Here is a 21,034-nt window from a genome sequence, read left to right as displayed (position 1 = left end):
GTCGGTTGATGCTTGTTGTACCTACCCTGTTTAGGTAACATATTTTCATGAGTAACTTATTTATGTTATGTAATGTTATTAAGAAATAACAAAACACACACACACACACACACATATATATAAAACAGAATTAAGAACACACAAAATAATAATACCCCATGTAAAAATAAGATAAACTCCAAAGAGAATAGAAATAATCTTCACATGAAGAAAACCCGCTTGATAATACTAGTAAAAGTGAGATAAAAATAAGGATTAAAATAAAATACACAGAATACATAACATAACATGGAAAATAAAACCAAAAAAAATTATTTGACATTCCTCCCCCGTTTTGCAGGCTCCCTTCTCATTAATAACGAACAGTCCCTAAACCAGGTTTATGGTGATCCCTCGCCCCCCGGAGGTGAGTAGCTTGTTGACGTCATTCGCGTCCCCTTAACGACCACGCCCCTCTTTGTTACTGTGGAAACCAGTGAGACTGATGAGTGTAGTGAAGCAGATGGTCACTCAGTTAGCCGGGTTGCTAACCTAAATATCATAGTTTTGCTGTCGCGTTATCGAAAATTGACACAGCCAAGGAAACTTAACGCGGAGCCACTTAAGCTTTAGCGGAGTAAAATCTCAGGTACGTTACATCTTTCTGTTTTTAATAATATAACTCGTTCTCTCTGCCTTAACCTGCTAACGCTAGCTGCCAAACTGTGATTTATTAGCTAACCTAGCTCGCTAAGGTAACGTTAGCCACAAGTCAAGTCTCAGCTAATGGGTCCACAGTCAGGTGTTTACTTAAACGTCGCCGTGTGCACCGTCCTCACGCGCTAAAATGACTGATATAACTTGGTAGAGGTAGAGGTAGGTTAACTGTAGACAGGTCGTCAGGTGGCTCAGGTAAGTCAGCGTTACTGTTAGCGATGCTTCCCCTCGAGCGAGCCATGTCCTTATAGATTTAACAAGCCCTCCAGACACACATCAAAGATGTATTTATGTACACATTTCTAGATACCTTGCTCATCTAATCAAGCCCTATAAGGCGATATTTCTGACATCTCTCTTAGCAAAAGAAACAAGGTGCGAATGATTAAAATGGCCATGATTGCTGGTAATAAATGTATAGCTTTATTGTGGAAACGTGCAGATCCTCCTCAGTCTCCATGTGGCTTAAAGAAATCCCCATCATACATGGCATCAGAAAAAAATATGTTTAATCTTACTGGAAAACCATATCTCTTTGATAAACGCTAGTCTGGTTTCAGGTGCTACATGGGAAATACTTCTGAGTCTGTTGACAAAGAGAAATGTCTGACATATACACTCTTGTGTAGGCACCAGTGCTTTTATTATGGCCCTAGTCTGAGGATGAGGGTGAATTGGACAAGTCTTGTGGGATTATTATTACTTTACTTTATTTTATTTCAACTCTCTTGTGGATTACCTTGTGTGTTAGAAAAAAAATACTATACTAAAAAATATAGTTTTGTTCCAGCCTGTATTTATGATTTACTTACTGTACTTTTACTTAAGTATAGTTTTCAGGAACTTCATTTACAACTGTGGCTTTCATGTACTTCATCCACCACTGCACATTTTTAACTCTACACAGAGGCAGTTGAAGATATGTCTAGATTGCACAATACACATAGGTTACTCTGTCACTCACAGAAAATTCCACAGGACATCTGTGGAAAGCGCTTTCACGCTCAGCTGATTTTGTTTAAACCTTAACCAATAGGTGACTTAACTTTTATTTGGATGACCCAAGACTGAGTAAAAGTGGCCAAGTAAAGAGAAGAAAGGGGTGGGGTTTACTATATCCCCTAAATCAAATCAAATCTACCTATTTGTAACTGTTAGAAACTGTGCAAGAGCCAATGTGTTGTAACAAAGGTTGATTTCTTAATGTGGCTTTTGTTCAGGCCTCTGATGTCATAATAGTCCGTCAAGTTAATGCCAGTAAGATTAGCAGACACAAGGTGATTCATGAATGAAAACCTAATCTCTAATCCATGAGGTGTGGCAAAGTTGCGTCAGCCCTTTCTCTTTATATGATGCCTATTTCATCTATAAACCTATTACAGAATTTTAGTTGTGTATTACAGCTCAAGGCCAGTTTATTTAAACAGAAGGTTCCAGCAACAAGGCCATTCAAAGTGCTTCCCTTAAAACAAAAAAAGCATCGAGACAAAGTGCAAAAGAAACGCATAACCAGTGTAGATAAGGTTCCTGAAAACTATACTTGAGTAAAAGTACAGCTATCTTACCAGAAAATGACTTTGGTAGAGTGACCTATTAGAATATTAAAAGTATCTGATATTTTCTTTACTTGATTATCAAATGTGTTTTAGTATATATATTAAATGTTATTAGGTACTGAAAGTAAAAGTACAAGTACATGCTGTTAATATAAAAGCAAGCAGTCAGAATTTTGAGAATTATTACATTTATGTCTTTGTAGCATGTACACCACTTTAAATTACAATCGTTGATTTGTTTGATGCAGTCTGTCAGAGCGTATTATATAAGATAGTAATTGAGTTTAAGTTTACGGCTTGTGTACTTTATGGGAGCAAAACATCATTTTTCTTAAGCCAAGAGAATTTTTATGTCCTATCCCAACAGAACTGAAACATTAATACCACTGGGAGCTCTTTAGTATTTGGCTCCTGACCCATGTGCTTTTAATCTCGCTTGTCAGTATTCGTAGAGCATGAACACAAATTTAGAAAATAAGTTAAGAAACAGAAATGGTAACAGCAAGGCCCCTCATACTACTTCAGCTCACATCTAACTGGTGTGTGTTTTTCTGCAGGTTGCTGTGTCACTCAGTGTGTCTTTGCCAAGAAGTTTCCACACGCTCTGACCCTGACTTGCCAGGAGGCGTGCACACACACACACACACACACACACACACACACACACACACACTCACACACACACACACACACACTCACACACACACACACACAGACAGACACGGACAAACACTAAAGCTAATTTTACAAAAATAAAAGACTGTATGCACACAGCCTCCAGCACAAACTAACCAGCCACAGCAAACACATTCAAAGACCAACTCTGACTCACGACTGCAACCAACAACACACATAACGCCACTCCCTGCCTTCCACCTCTTCTGCTCCTCCTCGCTCCTCCCTGTACCTCTGGAGCTACGCAGAACTTTTTGTTTTCTCCTGATTTTTGAATCTTCAAGAGAGGAACAGCTCTTCTGCTGAGCAACTGGCGGCGTGATGTCCACAGGATAAAATGTATGGAATATATTTTTACATCATCTTTTTGGATATATTGATCTCATTATAATGATGATTCCTGCCACCAACTCAATTATTTGTGATCCTTTGGCTTTGAACCCAGAAGGAGCTCACCTGCAAAGATGCACTTTGTTTAATTATTCTGGATGCCTTTGGCTTCACTTACGCAGTGAGTGAGCAAGATGAAAATAATGGACATTATATGTTCTATTAGCATATGATAATAACATAGTATATTTCTGCGCATATCGGATATAGTAGCAATAAGTGGTACACACTGATACCAACCATTCTGCACAAGAAATCCATTACAAGACTGAAATGGGAGGAGAAGCAGAGGAGAGGGAGGCCTCTGGCCCTCAGGAGAAGAGGAAACCCAAGGAAGAAGAGAGTGACAGCGAGAAGGAGGTGGAAGAAGAGGGCAGAGGCATGCAGATCCCTCTGCATCGCTGGATAATGCACGGAGCAGTGATGTTTGGACGAGAGTTCTGCTATGCCATGGAGACAGCCCTGGTGACGCCAGTACTGCTGCAGATAGGTAAGCAGACGCAATACAGTCATACAGAGACAGACGCACTCTTCTCTCACTTAAGCAAATGCTCTAGTGATGTCACTTCATCACAGAGATGTACACATGAAAATTCAGCAATACTGGCAGCCCTGGGATTTCCACTTTACAAGTGTTACCAGCACATTGCGTCATGCAGTGTTTCCTACCGCATTAGAAAATATGTGTGTGTGTGTGTGTCTTTTAAATGCATGTGTGTCCCTTTGTATCATTCTGTGTCCTCTCTCGAAATTCTGAATTTTTTTTTTTTGGAGCAAAGCGCAGGTGGAATAAATGCAAACTTTGAGCGAATGCCAAATTTTAGACCCAGCAGAATTTTCGCACCTTCTTAAGTTTCACTTTCAGTGTGCCTGACATTGAACATTAGCAACTTGTACGTAATAGATGGGGCAGTGCAAAAGACGAGCACACATGCCTGTCTAAATATGCATTCCTCAGTTTATTCAGAGGAGGCAGAGTTATTACACACTGGTATGGTAATAGTCCTGTCAGAGTAGCCATATAATGTTTCAAAGCTGGTATTTACAGTAGATGAAATGTGTAGCATGCTCTTTACCCTGCCAGGCATCTTGGGATATATTTGCAGCTGTGTTGACACCCCTGGTTAGTCATTAAAAAAAAAAAAAAAGACAATAAAGTTACCTTGTACCTTTTAAAGACCCACATTGAGTGTTTACCCAGATTCAGCTATGTGTTATTTCTCCTTTTTTTTATTTATTTCTGAGGGAATAGTTAAGTTTGTGTTGCAGCCCACCATGCACGTCAGTCTAAAATCCAGCTGTTACAATAGTCAGGTAAAAGCACCAACACTGTGGAATTTAACAGTTGTTTCATTAGCCAGACTGTATCCATTGATTTCCCAGGCTGCACCACTGTGTCATGTAACCTGTCTGCCCAATAGTAGCCGACCGTGGGCTATGCAGTTAGATGTCAGGTTTGCCACCATAGCAGAAATGAAACAAAGGCATTTTTCCCTGGCTAGGTATGACAAGAATGTCTAACACAGCACATTTTAGTCTCTCTGTTTTCCTTCCTATTCACAATATTGTAAAAAAAAAAAAAAAGATTATTACAACTTTTAAGCAAATCCCATTCAGGATTTTTTGAAAGCATTGTAGGCAACCAGTTTTGTTTGGTTACTGAAATACTGAAATTACTAACTTTAACACCATACCTTAAAAAGTATGGATATTCAATACCATTTTGATACATCTGGGAAAAAATGACATTGAGTGCATGCAATTTAAATTTTTATTAAAAAGATGAATACCATAAGGGTATAACCAGACAACAAGTAGCAAAGAACAGCAGAAAGACTTTAAGTATGAATGATAAATACTTTGTTTTTTAACTTCAGTGAAAACAATATTCTTTGTGCAATAGTACACATGTATTTGTCCATGAGCACATAAATGTAGGTTTTTAAGACTCCTTTACAGGGACACTTTCTTGAAATACATACTGCATGTTGTTGAACTTGTTTGGAAGGATGTTTTAGCCTTCTTGCAGCACAAACCTACATTGGTGTGTCATATTTTGGCTAACAGGTACCCTTGCAGTCTTTTCCTTAAAATAAATAAAAGCTGTGTGGACACTTAGTGTTGTTCAACAAAACACATTGTTTGTTTGTCCTTGAGGGCTAACAAGCAAACTAAGTGTATTTTCGTCCTCATTAAACAATTGCAGAGACTTTTTTAATTATTTGAAACCTGCACTGCTTGCATTCAGATTAACTATCTAACAGTCTTCTTCCCTGCATTTGCAGCAGCATTACCGCCTTCTGTCGATCAGTGAATAATGTTACACCATTGGCTTAAATGTGTATCACCCACCTGTGCGTGCACTTGGACATGCATTCTTGTCCTCGTGAATGGGACAAACTAAACAGAGACTAGCTTAAAAAAAACTTTAGGCCCATTGACAGAGGGAGTGAGTTGTGAGGGGGAGAGGGAGGCAGAGAGGAACATTTTTCCTACTGCAAGAAAGTTATCTGCTGTTTTGTTGACTTAGTGGACAGGGACGACAGGAGCAGAAGCATGGCAGCGGGTAACATGTTGTTCCCGTGAGAACCAGCTGACTGAGTCTCACTCCATCAGTTTTTTTTTTTTTACATTGAATCATTTCTTTATAAGGAGTGGAAAATAAATCAGGATGTTGTCATTTCATTTCCTCTTAAACTATGTTTAAGAAAAATGACAATAAACTTACCTTTTACCTTATACATTGTACCTTGTACCTTTAGCAGAAACATTTTTTTTAATTATAACTGACAGCTGATAGTGTATTGCGCATACATTTCACTTATACTGGGGCCAAATCAGCACACAGAAAGTTGTCAAACCACACTTACGAAACCCACATTACGAAAAAGCTTCAGTGAAAGTGTTCACTAATTTCAGTGCATGTTAAAGTCCCGTTCTGTCTGATGTTGGTCAACCGGAGGCGATCTCATCACTTTCCTGGCTGCTTGGTGCATATTTCTGTTTGTGTTGTTGTAACAGGCCGCTTTGTTATCTGAACTGTTCCTGCCAACCTAAAAGCCGTTGGTAAAGGAAGCTGCTTAAGAGCGGTTCTACAGCCTTGCACTGATATGCAAGAGCTGTCATGTGCTATGCTTTTATAAACAATGAAACAGAGGAAAATACTCACCTTTTTGTGCAGTGAAATAGAAAAAAAAGCCTCTCTTCTCAGACATCTAGCATTTTCTTTCTGGTAAATCCCTGCATGACAAACCTATGAATAAGTTGGCTTATTGTCAATAAGTTTTGTAACAAGTTGAGGGGACAAAACACAGCCTAGTAAATGAGTAATTCATTACAAAGAACATTTATGCTCATATACGTCCTAAAAGACAGGGTGTATGATAAAAAACATTCAAATTAAATTCAGTTCAAACATTTGACAGAACTCGGCATCAGTAGTATTATGTTAAATGTAAATGTAAAAGACCATGTTTCTGGCTTTATCAGAAAGATGGTGCCTCAGGTGCAAAATTAACACAAAAGGCAAACTTTATTTAATGCAGGAAAGGCCATACTGCCTGAACAAGCAAAGTTTTTAACCGTTTCTACAAGTAAAATGTTTTTCTTCAGGTTTTTTATTTGCATTCCTGTTTCATAAAGTGCCCTCCAATGTCATTTACTCCATTGAACTGACACTGTTTAAGAAATACTGGCGATTCTCCAAGGCTGTAATATTGTGAAAGCACAAATGATTCAGCAAAATACATTATGTTGCTGCAATAATGTAGCTTTTTATTTAACCATGAGGTCAAATGTAATAAGATAGAGGCACATGTAAGGTAAAGCACTCTGTCATATAAAGTCTTTACTGAAAACAGAATTTAAAAACCTGGTTTCACCTTCTCCAACTAGAGTATACTTTAGTTCAGTCCAAATACACCCTTTACCCCTACCACTTAAAGCCCAGACACACCAAATCAGCATCAAAGAACTAGTGACGATGAAGGCTGACTGTTGTGCCGCCGACTGCCAACAAGCACATACGTTCTGTACCTGTGTGAGAAGAAAAAACTCTCCACACCAGCAAAAAAGTGAAACTGGAAGATTGACAGGATGGGTTCAAGACGCTCGTTTGCCAGTTAGCACATTGACAACACAACCTGATGTTGAATGAACAAAGGACATGTACAATGTGCCAGCGAACAATAACACAAACAGCTATGAGTCATTTCTGTGAAGGAGCTCAGTGACAAGAAAAATAATCTCACCTCATAAAATAAGTTTGTTTCAAGCTTGCACCCTCTTGATTTGAGCCAATTATTTTACTCACTTCAATTTCTCTTCTCTCCATTTATCTTTTTGTCCACTGAGTTGAACAGCCAATCAGCATGATTTTATTCACCAACAGGTTCCACTGGCTTAGACTTCGTTTTAACATGCTTAATCGGCCAAAAAATTGCTGATAAGGGCCAATTGGTGCCATTGTTGGGGGACACAACTCAAAAACTAGGGCGACAGACGCTCACCAACATTGGCCGACAGCGGACTGTGGGCGTGGTGTGTCAGGGCCGTTAGTGCTTATCTCCACATCATTGGGTAGGATGTCTAGATTCTGTTGGGATACAGGAGTTGGGTGAAGTATTAGGGCTACATGTGCCTCCAAACGGGGGTTTTCAGAGGTATACTGCAAACTGAGTGTAATGATAAATTGTTGGCATGAAGACTACATATGTGACAAACCCTAAAATGTATTTTCTTTGTTGATAAAGCTTTAAAAATTTTGATAACCATTGTATTATCTCAGTTTAATGTTGTTTCAGTGTATTATGGTCCTTCTCTTTGTGACAAGCATGACATGAATAATGTAATTAGTATGCTGATACTTAATAGACAACCAGAAAGCTAGCTAACTTTAGATTGTTATTGCTGATTTGTGCATGTCAGTCCCACATTGTGACTCATTTTTATGTTGCATTCCCCAACCCTTAATGGCATTTCCCTTTGGGATCAATAAAGTTACGATCGATCTATCTGTAATGCTCAAAATTTAGCTACAGTCCTGCAGAAAAGCTAACATTTGGCTACAGAGCTCCACTAGTGTTCTGGTAATAAAGTAATGTTATTTTTTAAAATTTAACGTCTTGTTAGATGGATAGTTTGAAACTTAAGTTCACAGTTTGTGAACGTCCATGCTTTACTGTCTCTTATCAGATAATGGCAAATGTATTTTAAAAAATACCCTGGTCGTGTTTGTTTATGTAACACCATCGATCACAATGATTCTACTGATGATGTGTCTTGAAGGACTGTCACATTTCATGTGGGTAGATTTCAGCCACTAGACCTTGTAACTCTGTTCTGAGGGGTAAAGAAGCACTCAAACATGAAGGGTAGGGGTAAAATTAAGATGAAATTGAGCTTGTGCCTGGTTTCTTAGTCTTGAATCTACCATTGTGTTTGCGTTTTTTTAGGTCTTCCTGAACAGTATTACAGTTTAACCTGGTTTCTCAGTCCTATCTTGGGTCTCCTCTTCACACCTGTGATTGGCTCAGCCAGTGACCGCTGTACTCTGCGATGGGGCCGCAGAAGACCATTCATTCTGGCGCTGTGTGTAGGTGTGCTGCTGGGAGTGGCGCTCTTCTTAAATGGATCATTAATAGGTGAGTAGAAGGTTTTCAAAGATGATCACCACTTACACATTATAAGAATTACAGTTCATCCCATCTCTGTATATATCTTTCGTTGTTCTGTCAGGCCTTTCGATTAGTGATAGTCCCGGCAGTCAGCCGATTGGCATCGTCCTCACAGTAGTAGGTGTGGTGGTGCTGGACTTCTGTGCTGATGCCTCTGAGGGACCAATCAGAGCTTACCTTCTTGATGTTGCCGATACTGAAGAGCAAGACATGGCTTTGAATATTCATGCCTTCTCTGCTGGTAAGACATGCATGCATGAAACACACACACACACACACACACACACACACACACACACACACACACACACACACACACAATCTCATGAACCTGCATGGGATGGGGTTTATGGGATTTATTGTTTTGTGTGTGTGTGTGTTTTTTTAAATATAGTGATATCCAATTAAGTATTAAGAATTGTATAATTTTGCTATTGTTATAGAAAACTTAATTTAGATTTGTGTATCTGTGTCTATACTTTTGTCTCTCCAGGGCTTGGCGGAGCAGTGGGCTACATGCTGGGTGGACTAGACTGGACTGGCACAGCTCTGGGTCAAGCATTTAAATCCCAGGAACAGGTCCTCTTCCTGTTCGCAGGCATCATCTTCATTATCTCTGTCACACTGCACATGCTCAGCATCCCTGAGCAAAACTTTGCTCCATCAAATCACATTAAAGGCACAGGAAGTGGGGAGTCTCTCAGCCAGCTGTCTTTCAGGCCCGTTAACAACACGCCACCTTCACTTGATGTGATTGCAGAGGAAGTGGCTTCAGCTCAAGCCCCGTCCAGAGAGGGTAACCTGTCAGATTCCGAGAATGAGGAAATGGATTTTCTTGCCGTGGAGCGAGTGCGGAGTAAGAGCGATTCAATCTTAGCCATGCCAGATGCTACGATCGAGTTGGATTCTGATCTCGAACCAGATGTACAGCTTTTCCTGCCAGAGGTGCATCACTTTCTACCAGAGATACAGGGAGATCTAGAAGATGTTTTCAAGCCATCAGACCACAGTACTGGGTCGCCGTCTCCTTCTGGTGGACCACCTGCCCTTCATGATGGGATGGTGACATTAGAGCCTAAAAATCCAGCTTGGCCTGAACTTAAGGGTCCAACAAACGGCCCTTCTTCTCTCCTTCAGAATAGTTCTGGCTCAAAGGACTCATATCTGAAAACACAGGTGAAATCAGCTGTTAAAGTGGCAAATGTCATCTGTATTGGCTTAAAATAACATTGCCAAACAGAAATAAATATTATAAAGTGTCAGTTTTAGCAAGTTATTTGATTTGTGATTATTTTCCCTATTTGTTTCATGTACATCTCTGCCTCTTTCCTGTCCCAGCAGGTCAAAGCTGCCAACGGTGTCAATGCTCGCTTGTCTTCTGATCACTCCAGTGCAATGAAAGGCCACGCCTCCACTAGGCTGCCAAACCGCCCCTCCAACACCTCAGTTTCATCACGACCACACTCACACACCTTCTACAGACAGGTACATTTACCTTTTTCTAAATACAACACCAAACATTTACTTTCATCCGCCCTTTTTCTGCATATACAGTATGCTGTCAAATTGGCAACTCGTGCACCAACATTTTTGCTGACTCTGAGTTATTGTTACGACTTGAGGGTGCGTTAACGTGAATTTTCCTGGTGGGGAGCTCATTTTTCCAATTATTCTGACACCACATGAATGCAGGATATTGCTCAGAGTCAGGATGAAGTTGTTTGTATGAGGTTCTTCAGAAAGCTGCAAGAAGCAATACCTCAGGCCAAACACAGTCAGTTCTGTACAGGCATGTTTTGAACGGGCACTGCACCAGTTTTACAAATGTGAATAAGCCAATGTTGATCTCTTTTCTCTTCAGCCCTCCTTCACTTTCTCCTACTATGGACGAGTGGGATCACAGCGCCATCGACTGAAAAGGACAGCACCACTGAGCCCTCGACCAATCACCACCTCACGCAGTCTGAATGATCTGAGTGAACTCCAGCGGTGTGCAGACAGGCGGGAGTTGCAGCTGTCAGCTAGCAGTCTGTCATCTGAGGGCTCCAGCATTGAGGGAGGACCAGATAAGGGTACAACTGTTCGGCTGCTCTGGTTGTCCATGCTGAAGGTGGAGTAAACTGCAAATGTCTTTTAAACTGACGTATTTTTCTCTTATATTTTATTATTACACTGCATCACATTTACAGCATTTTCTGCAAATTGATAAACCAAACTTGTTTTTTTGTGGAATTCCCTCCTCATGCTTACCTGCCAGTCCTTATTCCTTTTTTTGTCTTCTGCCCTCGATAGATGCCGAGGCAGCTTTGGAGACTATGTGTGTGTCACCTTCTCACATGGTTCTCCATTATAGCTGAAGCTGTGTTTTACACCGATTTCATGGGGCAAGTCATCTACCATGGAGACCCCACGGTATGCACACAAACACACCCTCGTGCCCTTATGTGTGTTACTGTTTAAAGACAGTTGTGCTAACTGATAGCATGTTATGTAAAATGAAGACCACACAGTAGAGGAAAACAGAGGAATAAACTCGGCATGCTACACAAAGTCATGAATTCCAAATATAAACTTTACAGTATCAATTATTCAGTGTGTCAGGTTAAGTATAAGATTACATTTCTAAAATAATTCTGCTTTGTTTCAGGCACCAGCTAATTCCACAGAACTGCTAAATTATCACAGAGGAGTGCAGATGGGCTGCTGGGGCCTGGTGGTCTATGCTGCTACTGCTGCGGTCTGCTCTGGTAAAAAAACAAGAAGTGTATCAATGTGTAGATTTGAATTTAAATCTTCTTACTGCTGTTCATGCATACAAAACAAGTGTTCAGTGATACAGAGAGTTTGCGGAGTGCTGGAAAAAATACTGAAAATTCAAATGAACCACATGACACTTCCTTATATTTCATCATGGGTGCATCACATGGAGCAACTTCAGTGAGATGAAATGAAGATGAAATGAGATGAAATCATGAGTTCTGCCGGCGCTGCATTTAAGGGCCTGCAAAAGCATCCGAATTCAAAGAGGGGACACAGAATGATTAAAGAAGAGACTCACACAAGATAGACTTTACGCAGCTATGCCTAAAAACAACATGATAACCTTTAGTGAAACGAGAGAAATTATATCACATCATTTATGTTTATGCATTTTCATATTTAAAAGTGAATTGTTTGCTTTGATAAGATCTTTAAAAAAAATGCTTGAAAAAGTACTTGGAAATTCTTGAATGTAATTTTGTGATAAAATTGTAAAAAAAAAAAAAAAAAAGTTATTTTGTTTTAATATCTGTATGAACTCTGGATACAATGAAACTTTCTCTTTCCCCTTTCTAACATGTCTCCCTACACTGTTTTCAATAATTGATATTTCTCTGTCTGCATCTTTTCGTCTCTCCTCTCAGCAATCCTCCAGAAGTACCTGGATAATTTTGATCTGAGCATTAAGATCATCTACATTGTTGGAACTCTGGGATTCTCCACAGGTCAGTTTCCACGGTGGCAGAAACGGTATAACGATAAACGATAAAATGAAGTACAGTGAGTTCAGGAGGTGTTGCATATTGTCATAACTAGAATGAAGTGAAATGTAAAACCTTTCATCTCTCTGCCCTCAGGAACTGCTGTCATGGCAATCTTCCCTAATGTTTATGTTGCCATGGTGATGATCAGTACCATGGGCATCATCTCCATGAGTATCTCCTACTGTCCCTATGCATTACTCGGGCAGTACCATGAAATCAAAGAGGTATTTACACAAATCAGTTCACACTTACGCGTCCATGCACACAATGCAAGAAAAACAAAGTTTTCTTCACAAATTCAATGTAACACATGCTAAGTATTTGATATCCAACAAACATTTGGCAGGTGAAGTACTCTTTAAAGCCTCTGCCTCAAAGCATTTGAAGAAAGGTGCAAGCTTAGTCAACATCATGATGGTATTTTGACTTATCCTAAAAGCTAAAAACACTTCATCGGGAGAACTTACACTGACATTTTTTGGGTTATCTGATTGAAGTGACAGTCTCTCCTTCACTTGTCCTCTGCTCAGTACATTCACCACAGTCCAGCAAACACAAGAAGAGGTTTTGGTATTGACTGCGCCATCTTATCCTGCCAGGTGAGCTTTAATACTTTTTTCCCACTTCATCTTCAAACTTAAAGTCACCCTCTAGACACATTTCAAAGTAAATACTAATATTTTATTTTCATTTGGTTTACCATGTATTGTTAAAAAAAAACCTGACAGTGCGCATCACGATGGTATGCGTTAGAGGAAACACTGGAGAGATTCAGACATAGATGTTTGAGCCTTAGTCAAACTCAGATGAGGAGTCTGTTGTGAACTAAAATCAGACACTAGCAGTCGTATGAAAATGGTAAGTGTAAGTAGTAAGCATCTTTTATTTTTATGTTGTTTTGGCTGATAGCGTTAGTGGTTTCAAGCATACAATAATATCTGTTATGATGGGGTTTTGGGTAGATGTTGGAAGGAAACCCCAGGGTCCAGTTTCCATTCAAAAACTGCACAATCTCCCAGCTGTTTACTGTCAAAACTTTCACTTTGCTAATGTAAACTGTCTTCTTTTCACTGATAGTCCCCTCTGTACTGGAGGTTTCAGGTTTCTTTGTTGGTTTTGTGTTGAAGCCTGTTTCCCCTGTAGATACATGTTTCCCGTATTAAACGTGGTTGCCTCATGTAATATTGCTAGGGCTCAGAATTATGCCAGTACCAGTAACGTCTCTCCTCTCTCCTCCTCTGTGCTGCTGCCTACACAGTCCACAACTGCTTGTACCAAAGAGTGGTGTGAAAGTCAAGAGTGATCCCTCTGCAGCAAAATCTGGGGACCAAAATGTCCCCAAAATTACATTGCATACTGACTAGCAAAATATTTTTTTAAAGGACTGCTTGACTTGAAGCAGTCTCAGTCAATTTAGGGGTATCCAACTAATGATTCCAGTTTCCAACAGCAAACCTAATCTAGGTTAAATCTTAGATTTAAGGAAAATGCACAGAAATCGCCCCTTCAGTAGAGGAATGTGAAAACACCTCTCTGCTTTGCACAGAAAAAAAAGTCAGTATAGTCAAAGTTCAGACAGTTTAGGGGACATGAACAGAGGAAAAACACATTTTTGATTAAAGGGGTACTTAAACTAAACTAGCTCTCTACTCTAGGGGTGACAACAAGAATCTACGGTAAACATGGGTCTAGTTACAGTGTATACTATGGTGTTGAATCATTCTATCTTGTTGAACTCCCAGGTCTATATCAGCCAGATTTTGGTTGCTTCGGCCCTTGGAGCTGTCGTCGACGCAGTCGGCAGTGTGCGTGTCATTCCTGCAGTGGCCTCTGGGGGCGCCTTCCTTGGCTTCCTTACTGCCTGTTTCCTCGTCATTTATCCTGACATGGAGCCCAGCAGTTCAGAGCAGGAGCAGGGCTTGGTGGGTTTCCCTGGAGATTTAGACCCAAACGGAGGAAGGACCAGTGACCAGAGGTTGGCTCTGCTGAACCTCACAGACGGAGATAGTTTAAAGAAGACAGAGAATCACTCTGTTGCCTAAGCATTAACATGTAAAGAAACATTAAGGTTTCTCCTCACTAAGCACAAACCACAGCATGTGGGAATTGTACCAAACGTCTGTGCCATTCTACAGGAGGAAAGAGGGATAACATGTCAGAAAGCTGACTTCAGAAATCTAGGTGGGATGGATTTCGATGGATTATCTTCTTGGATTAGAGGACTGAAAAGAAGAAACAATCTCAGTGTTGGGCTGCTATGTTTGACTTATTACTACCTCAGCCTTAAAACAAATAAATGTTTGCATGGTTAGATGGATAGAAGTAAGCCATAAAGTTACAACTGGTGCAAAGCGGTGCAGAGTGCAGCGCAACTGTCATTGATAGTTTCAGAGTGATGAAGCTGTCATTTTCACAGCCAGTGCCCACATTGTAAAAGTAGCAAATGTTCTTGCGCCCATCTGTGCATCCATGGGCCTATAGGTTAAATATGGTATGATCAGGCACATTTTTGGCATTTAGAGGCATAAAGTTGTTGCGTCATTGACCAACAACAACCTGGTCTGAAGTCAGAGCCGCTTCATTTACTTGTTATTTCGTTATTCGTTATTCGTTATTTCGTTATACTTGTTGAGTCGTTATTCAAATTAAAAGATGTGCCTTCATAGGCAGGTTTACAAGGTGTGCACACTCACTTGTTACACACATGTTGATGGTTTGAATTTGGACAAAATACACACACACACACACACACACACACACACACACACACACAGTATATATTCTCTACAATGTCAACAGAGCAGAGATCAGAGCAGAGCTGCTATCTGACTTCATATTAAGAGATATGACGGCGTAACTTCATTGATTTTTTAAGTAGCTAAACATTTAGTTCTGATTCCTCTGTCAAGTTTATAACTGCATATTTTAGATTTGCTGCTTAAATGTTCCACAAAGTTTACATTACATTATTGCTCTTACTGCATTATTCTCAGCAGAAATCTCCTGCTTCTCCATCTGTAAAGCCCACCATGATAATAGCAATGCGACAGGTATGTACATGTGCAAAGGGAATAAAGGGAACGGGAGATGACTCTCTGATTGGTGGACTTTACGTTTTGCCTACAACACACCAATGATTAAATAAGCGACTAAATACCACCCCTTTGCCCCTTGTACCTTACTTTGCACCCAAATAATTTCCCATCAAACATGGAAAAAGTGGAGTTGGATGCACCCTAAATGCACTTAGACCATGCTCTATAGATTTAAAAATAGCTCTAAGGAAAATGAGAAGTGTATCAGTCTGAAACTATCGATGACAGTTGTGCTGCGTTGTGCGAGCGGTGTAAGATAGAGCACTAAGAGCCACTTGACAGTGAGTCTGTCAGACTGTTGAAACTAACCGCTCGTACTGAAACAAACGTGAGCCTCCTTTGCAAAAACACAATTGGGAAGCACACACAGCACTTTCTGTCTCACTTCTGAACATACCTGTCACACCAATGCTGCAGAATGATGTAATGTGTGATATTTTACCTCACAGAAGCTGCTTCATAACTGCTGAAGGGACAATCATAGTGCTGTGAACTTGTGCAGCTTATTGATGTAAATATTTACTTCAGTCTGTGAATGGAATATCTTAATATTATAATATTATTTTAAATGCCCAGTTTCCAAAACACAGATAAAGCCTTCCACATATGCTGCAGATTTAACAAAACAGTTTAATTTCATGCATTTTTAAAAAAAATTCACGTCAAAAATGTTGGAATCTGTTACATAGCAAGCCAGTGTGTTTTTACGCCTGTACAGAAACTGAAATTCAGAATGCCACATTTTCCTGTCGTGCCATTTCAAACATGAGACATTATATAATGTACTTAGGAAATTAAACCAGGAGCTGTGATAATGTATTTTTGGCCTTATGGTTCAGTCTGCAGATGGATCTGTTATCCACATTGGTTTTATTTAAATAACCTACCAAATTCAATGCAAAGTCTAAACCAAGACCGAATTTGTTGTGAATTTACACTCTAATCTCTCAAATTTGACCCCAGGTATATTTGGGTTTCATCGTGATTTGTATTGGAGGTGGCATTCCTTTTACTTTCTATTGAATTAATTCAAAAGGTGTTTTTGAAGAAAAAAGCCATTCCAGATACAGTTAAAATTTGAAACAAGTTCATCATAGCGCATTTATCATAATTCAGTCAGTTAGAAAGTATAATTGGATGGAAATGCGCTGCCATAAAGTCAAGTTACATTTATTTATAGAGCACATTTTAAAACAACAAACGTTGACCAAAGTGCTTCACAAGAAGATAAAATAAATTGGAAGCATGTTCAAATAGAAACTCCGGGAATGAACAAATAAAGTTATGAATAGAGACAGAGCGCAGCGCATCATACACCAGAGGCCACACCCATCAGGTGGGGAAAACTAGTGGCGCCACATTATGTAACTGAACAGTGAAATGCTAACAAAGTGTCTGTAGCTAGCTGGAACATTTGATATCAGCAAGTCAAATGCATATTTTAAAACCTTATGTCTTACATAAAAAGCTTCAGACACCTTCAAACAATACAAAGTTAAAGAAGAGCGATAGATTGTTTTCCCCCACGGGAGGGTGAGGGACTTAAATGCGCTCTGTCTCTATAGGAGAAAGTAAGAGCATATAATATCATGATACAAATCATAATAACTTAATTCATAACACAAAAATAGCATTGCGAAAAACAACAAAATGAAATGCAGGTAGAGTCAGGCGGTGTGGTCGAGCATGTCAACATAATGATGGTTAAAAGGCTAAAGAAAAGAGATGGGTCCTACGGGACTGCTGTTCGCGCTTTGTGTCGGGAGTCTAATCCCTCCTTTCTGAAGGCTCATCTCAGGGGAACCTCATCACTCCTGAACAGGAGAGTTGGTATCAAAATCCAGGGAGCCTTAAGTTCACCAACAAGAGCAGTCTATATTTTAATGAGGGCAGTTTAATATTAGATGGTTCTTAACTGTTCCTGAGGCCCTTCATGCTGCATATTGAATGCTAGAGAGGACCACTTCTATGCAAGGCCAACGGCTGATCTATGCAAACTTGAAATTCCCATTGGCTGAGCTGTTTTGACCAAATGAACCTTAAAAGCACACAATCTTCTCAGTTCACTTTCCACCTTGTAGAATTGTTCAACTCGGAAATAACAACGCCACAAGCGAAGACAGATTTTTCAGCAAGAACATCTCTGTCTGCTAGAAATTATGTTTGTATGTCACCAAACTGCTTTCTTAATTATGTTGCAACGTTATCGCTGCTTTCTTTCAGGTAACCAAACACGACATTCATGTACCACATGAATGTACAGATGAAAAAAAGCTTCCTGGCTAATTCTGGCATTTTTATACCTTATGTATTTATTCATTTGCACTACCCCTAATGAACTAAACCAAAACCACATAGGCTCAGAAGGAGGTGGTTTGGGAGGATGATGGATACACACAGTGCAGGACCTTGACACCAGAACTTTGACTTTATTTCCAGAATTAGGCAAAAAAACCAAACTTTGGTCAAGGTAAGAAAAGATTGTGAATTCAGTTAAATGTTATTAAAAGGTTGGCGTAATACAGTGCACAGCACAGTTGGGCTTCTGTGTGGAAATATGGAAGCCAAAGGAAAAGGCTGTGTGGCTGTGTAAAGCGGTGAAAACACTTTAAGTATAGCATACACTTAGGCTGATATTGATTTTATTTAGGTGGGCCTTTTTTAAAGTGGCTAAAATATTTTGTGATGTCCACCCCAATCCACAGCAGTGTCATCCTGAGCTTTGAGGTGCGAGCTTCGTCTGTTTCTGCTAACAGGTAGTGCACCGACCACCATCTACTGTGTGTTATAGACTGACTATAGATGGGTATCACATACAGCCCCTCTTTGAAAATCTTGAACTCTCCCTTTAAGTTATTTTTTACTAATGTTTCCCAAGCAATATAAGGTGCTAAATCCTTTACATTTGCATGATGATAAGTCCCTGGAGATCAAAATGGAACAGGAATATTTTTTCGTTAAATCTAAAGACACATTAAATCTTTATTTTTCTCTGTTTAATCAGAAGACCAGAGAGAAAAGAGGCAGCTGAACCAGCACATTTGGTTCTATCTACAGCTGTCATTCATTTTACTTTAACTTGCCTTCATTTGGATGAGTGATTTAATCTCAGCTGGTCTAAATGTTTTAGAGATGTTTCTGTTTCACCAATAAGCTTTTATGATGGAAACACTCCATTTTAGTGCCAGACTACTAGAGTTATTGAAATAGTTTTGATTTTATACAAAATGTAAAGACTTTTGGGGTTATATTATGTGTTTTGGTTTGAAAGTCAATCACTGGTGTGTTTTTTTTAAGCAATTTCAGGGTTTTTTTGCTACGGCACACACTTTTGTACAATGTAAACAAGGTATTTTTGTACCAGTTATTTGAAAAAAAGACTGAATGCAACTTCACTTGTGTTTGTTTTTTCTTAATGCCCGTCACTCACACTTTATTTCTACATGTACTCTAAATAAGCTCTCCTTTTTTTATGACTGTTTGATCGCTGTAAAAGTAAAGATGGAGATGAAATAACTTCACAATTAGCACTAAGTAATGGGAAAAATGATTGTATTTACGATGACTCAGAAGAAAGTAGAAGGCAGATTTATTTGTCATTTTTCAAACTTTCAAATTACTGATTTCCTGTCACTGAGTGAGCCTCAGTCGCATCTCATCCACTTTATTCTCTAGGATTGGTAGAGGAACAGCTCTCGGTCCAAGTTGTGTTAGCCTCGCCCTGATGCTAGCTCTCCTTCCACTCTTCATCCGGCGCTTTCCATTTTGTTTCTCCCCTCTGGTTTGACTGGCAGCTCGGCGTATGCTGTTGGTCCAGTGCTTCCCTATCGCAGAAAGAAGCAGAAGGGGCCATGGAGTCAAAAAAATAGAAAAATATAGCAAAAAAGTAGCAGGGATTTGAGGAGCTACTGACTGCTGCATCTACATGCGCTGTTGTCGTAGTGATACTTAAACATTTCTCATTGGGCATCTCTGACCCTCAGCTTGTGGTGCTCAAAGCACCAACAAATACATTTGAAAAACTCACCAGCAATGTCTCTAGACGGTTGGTGGGTGTAATTCAGTTGAAAGAAAATAGTTACATGAAATTGCTCACAACACGAAGTAACTGGGTCATCAACTCTGGAAAGAGACATTGCTGTTGAGTTTTTATTTATTTTATTTGGAGCTTTGAGCACCACAAGCTGAGGACAATGCTGTTCAATCATATTGGAGAGAAGGCAGACATCTGTACAGCTGTTATCTATAACATTCAACAACTCACACCAAAACGATCTGGACTGATAAATAGCACTAAAGGTAAGAGTAAAAATATGTGTTTTTGATTTTGAGGTGAACTGTCCCTTTAATACAATGAAAATAATTCCTCTGTGCAATATTGTGTAGAGACCTAGTAGAAATGATAAAATATAAACTACAATATGAAAATAATAAGTAATATTGTTTTATTTAGGCCTATTTGTTGATTGATTTTGGTAGGCTATTTTCTCTTTTGTGATTTATTTTTTAATTTTTTTAAAATTTTTTGTTTTTACATTTTGTAATTAAATTTGAAGCAAACCCTTTCTCTTTGGGTTCACATACATTGCAGATGGAGTTATGTCTGACTGACTATTAATCCTCAGTTGGTCAACCACCACCATCTTCGGGCCGCTTTAAGTTATTACAACAGGATCAGATTTATTGTACAGTGAGGGAAATATCCACTGTAATAAGGTATGTACATGTGAGCCTAAAGTCAGTATGTACCGCTGTACCAAGAGTTCTTGTTAGATATAGAAGCTCCTTATGTAGGACTTACAGCTGCAAATGCCTATTACTCTTATTTAAAGCAGTGTGTGTAGGATTTAAGGTAATGAAAACACAACAAATTTTATTATTTAGGTGATTTTACCCAAAAGACAACATACTTTTTACATTATATTTCAATTCTGCCAATATACCCCCCTAAATCCTACACACACTTCAATGTCTTATCCCATGAAGTTTTCAGTTTGTTTCAACTGATTCTTTACAAAATTATGCCTAAGGGACTGTTTGTTATTGTTTTTTAAGCCTTCGTGAGGAGTTATATTTTTTATTTTGACTTAACGGCGGGCATACAACTTTAAATGGATGTATTTTGTATTTTAAAAGAAAACAATGTTGCTAAAACTACACAATTTATAATAGCCAGATTCTGTGAAAAAGAAAAAAAATGTCATTGTCAATTTTAAAATTCACGAAAGTCCTCCACACATTACGTGGGACAAATATTTACATCAGAAAATAAAACCCCATCCAGATCAGAAATTAAAATAGTGGCATTTTATCAAAATAACTTTATTCTATGTCTTCATTTAAAATTTTGACAAAAAAAAAAAAAAAAAAAATACACTGTTTGCATTAACTAGCATGCACAACAAGACTGAAAAACCAAGGCT

At 39.1% G+C, this 21,034-nt stretch overlaps 1 protein-coding gene across 2 annotated transcripts; it reads left to right on the top strand.

Moving 5' to 3' along the window:
* The first annotated feature begins 481 nt into the window (after positions 1–481).
* Positions 482–19,004, top strand: LOC121945534 (polyamine-transporter SLC45A4-like). 2 transcript variants are annotated; one of them, XM_042489756.2, is made up of 13 exons: positions 482–628; positions 2,810–3,807; positions 8,771–8,959; positions 9,054–9,233; positions 9,486–10,168; positions 10,334–10,477; positions 10,854–11,102; positions 11,285–11,404; positions 11,640–11,739; positions 12,397–12,477; positions 12,610–12,740; positions 13,047–13,115; positions 14,259–19,004. In XM_042489756.2, the coding sequence occupies exons 2-13, from the start codon at positions 3,591–3,593 to the stop codon at positions 14,556–14,558; spliced, it is 2,463 nt and encodes an 820-aa protein (XP_042345690.1). In that variant the 5' UTR covers positions 482–628; positions 2,810–3,590; the 3' UTR covers positions 14,559–19,004. The 2 variants fall into 2 exon arrangements, with proteins under 2 accessions (XP_042345690.1, XP_087940678.1); XM_088084552.1 differs by having other exon boundaries at positions 10,331–10,477.
* The last annotated feature ends 2,030 nt before the right edge of the window (positions 19,005–21,034 follow it).

This window comes from Plectropomus leopardus, chromosome 11 (assembly GCF_026936395.1).
Source record: "Plectropomus leopardus strain MGB_pleo_1.0 chromosome 11, ASM2693639v1, whole genome shotgun sequence".
In the NCBI taxonomy this organism is placed as follows: domain Eukaryota; kingdom Metazoa; phylum Chordata; class Actinopteri; order Perciformes; family Serranidae; genus Plectropomus; species Plectropomus leopardus.
Note: the sequence above shows the minus strand (reverse complement) of the source record. Positions and strands in the feature narration are given on the sequence as shown.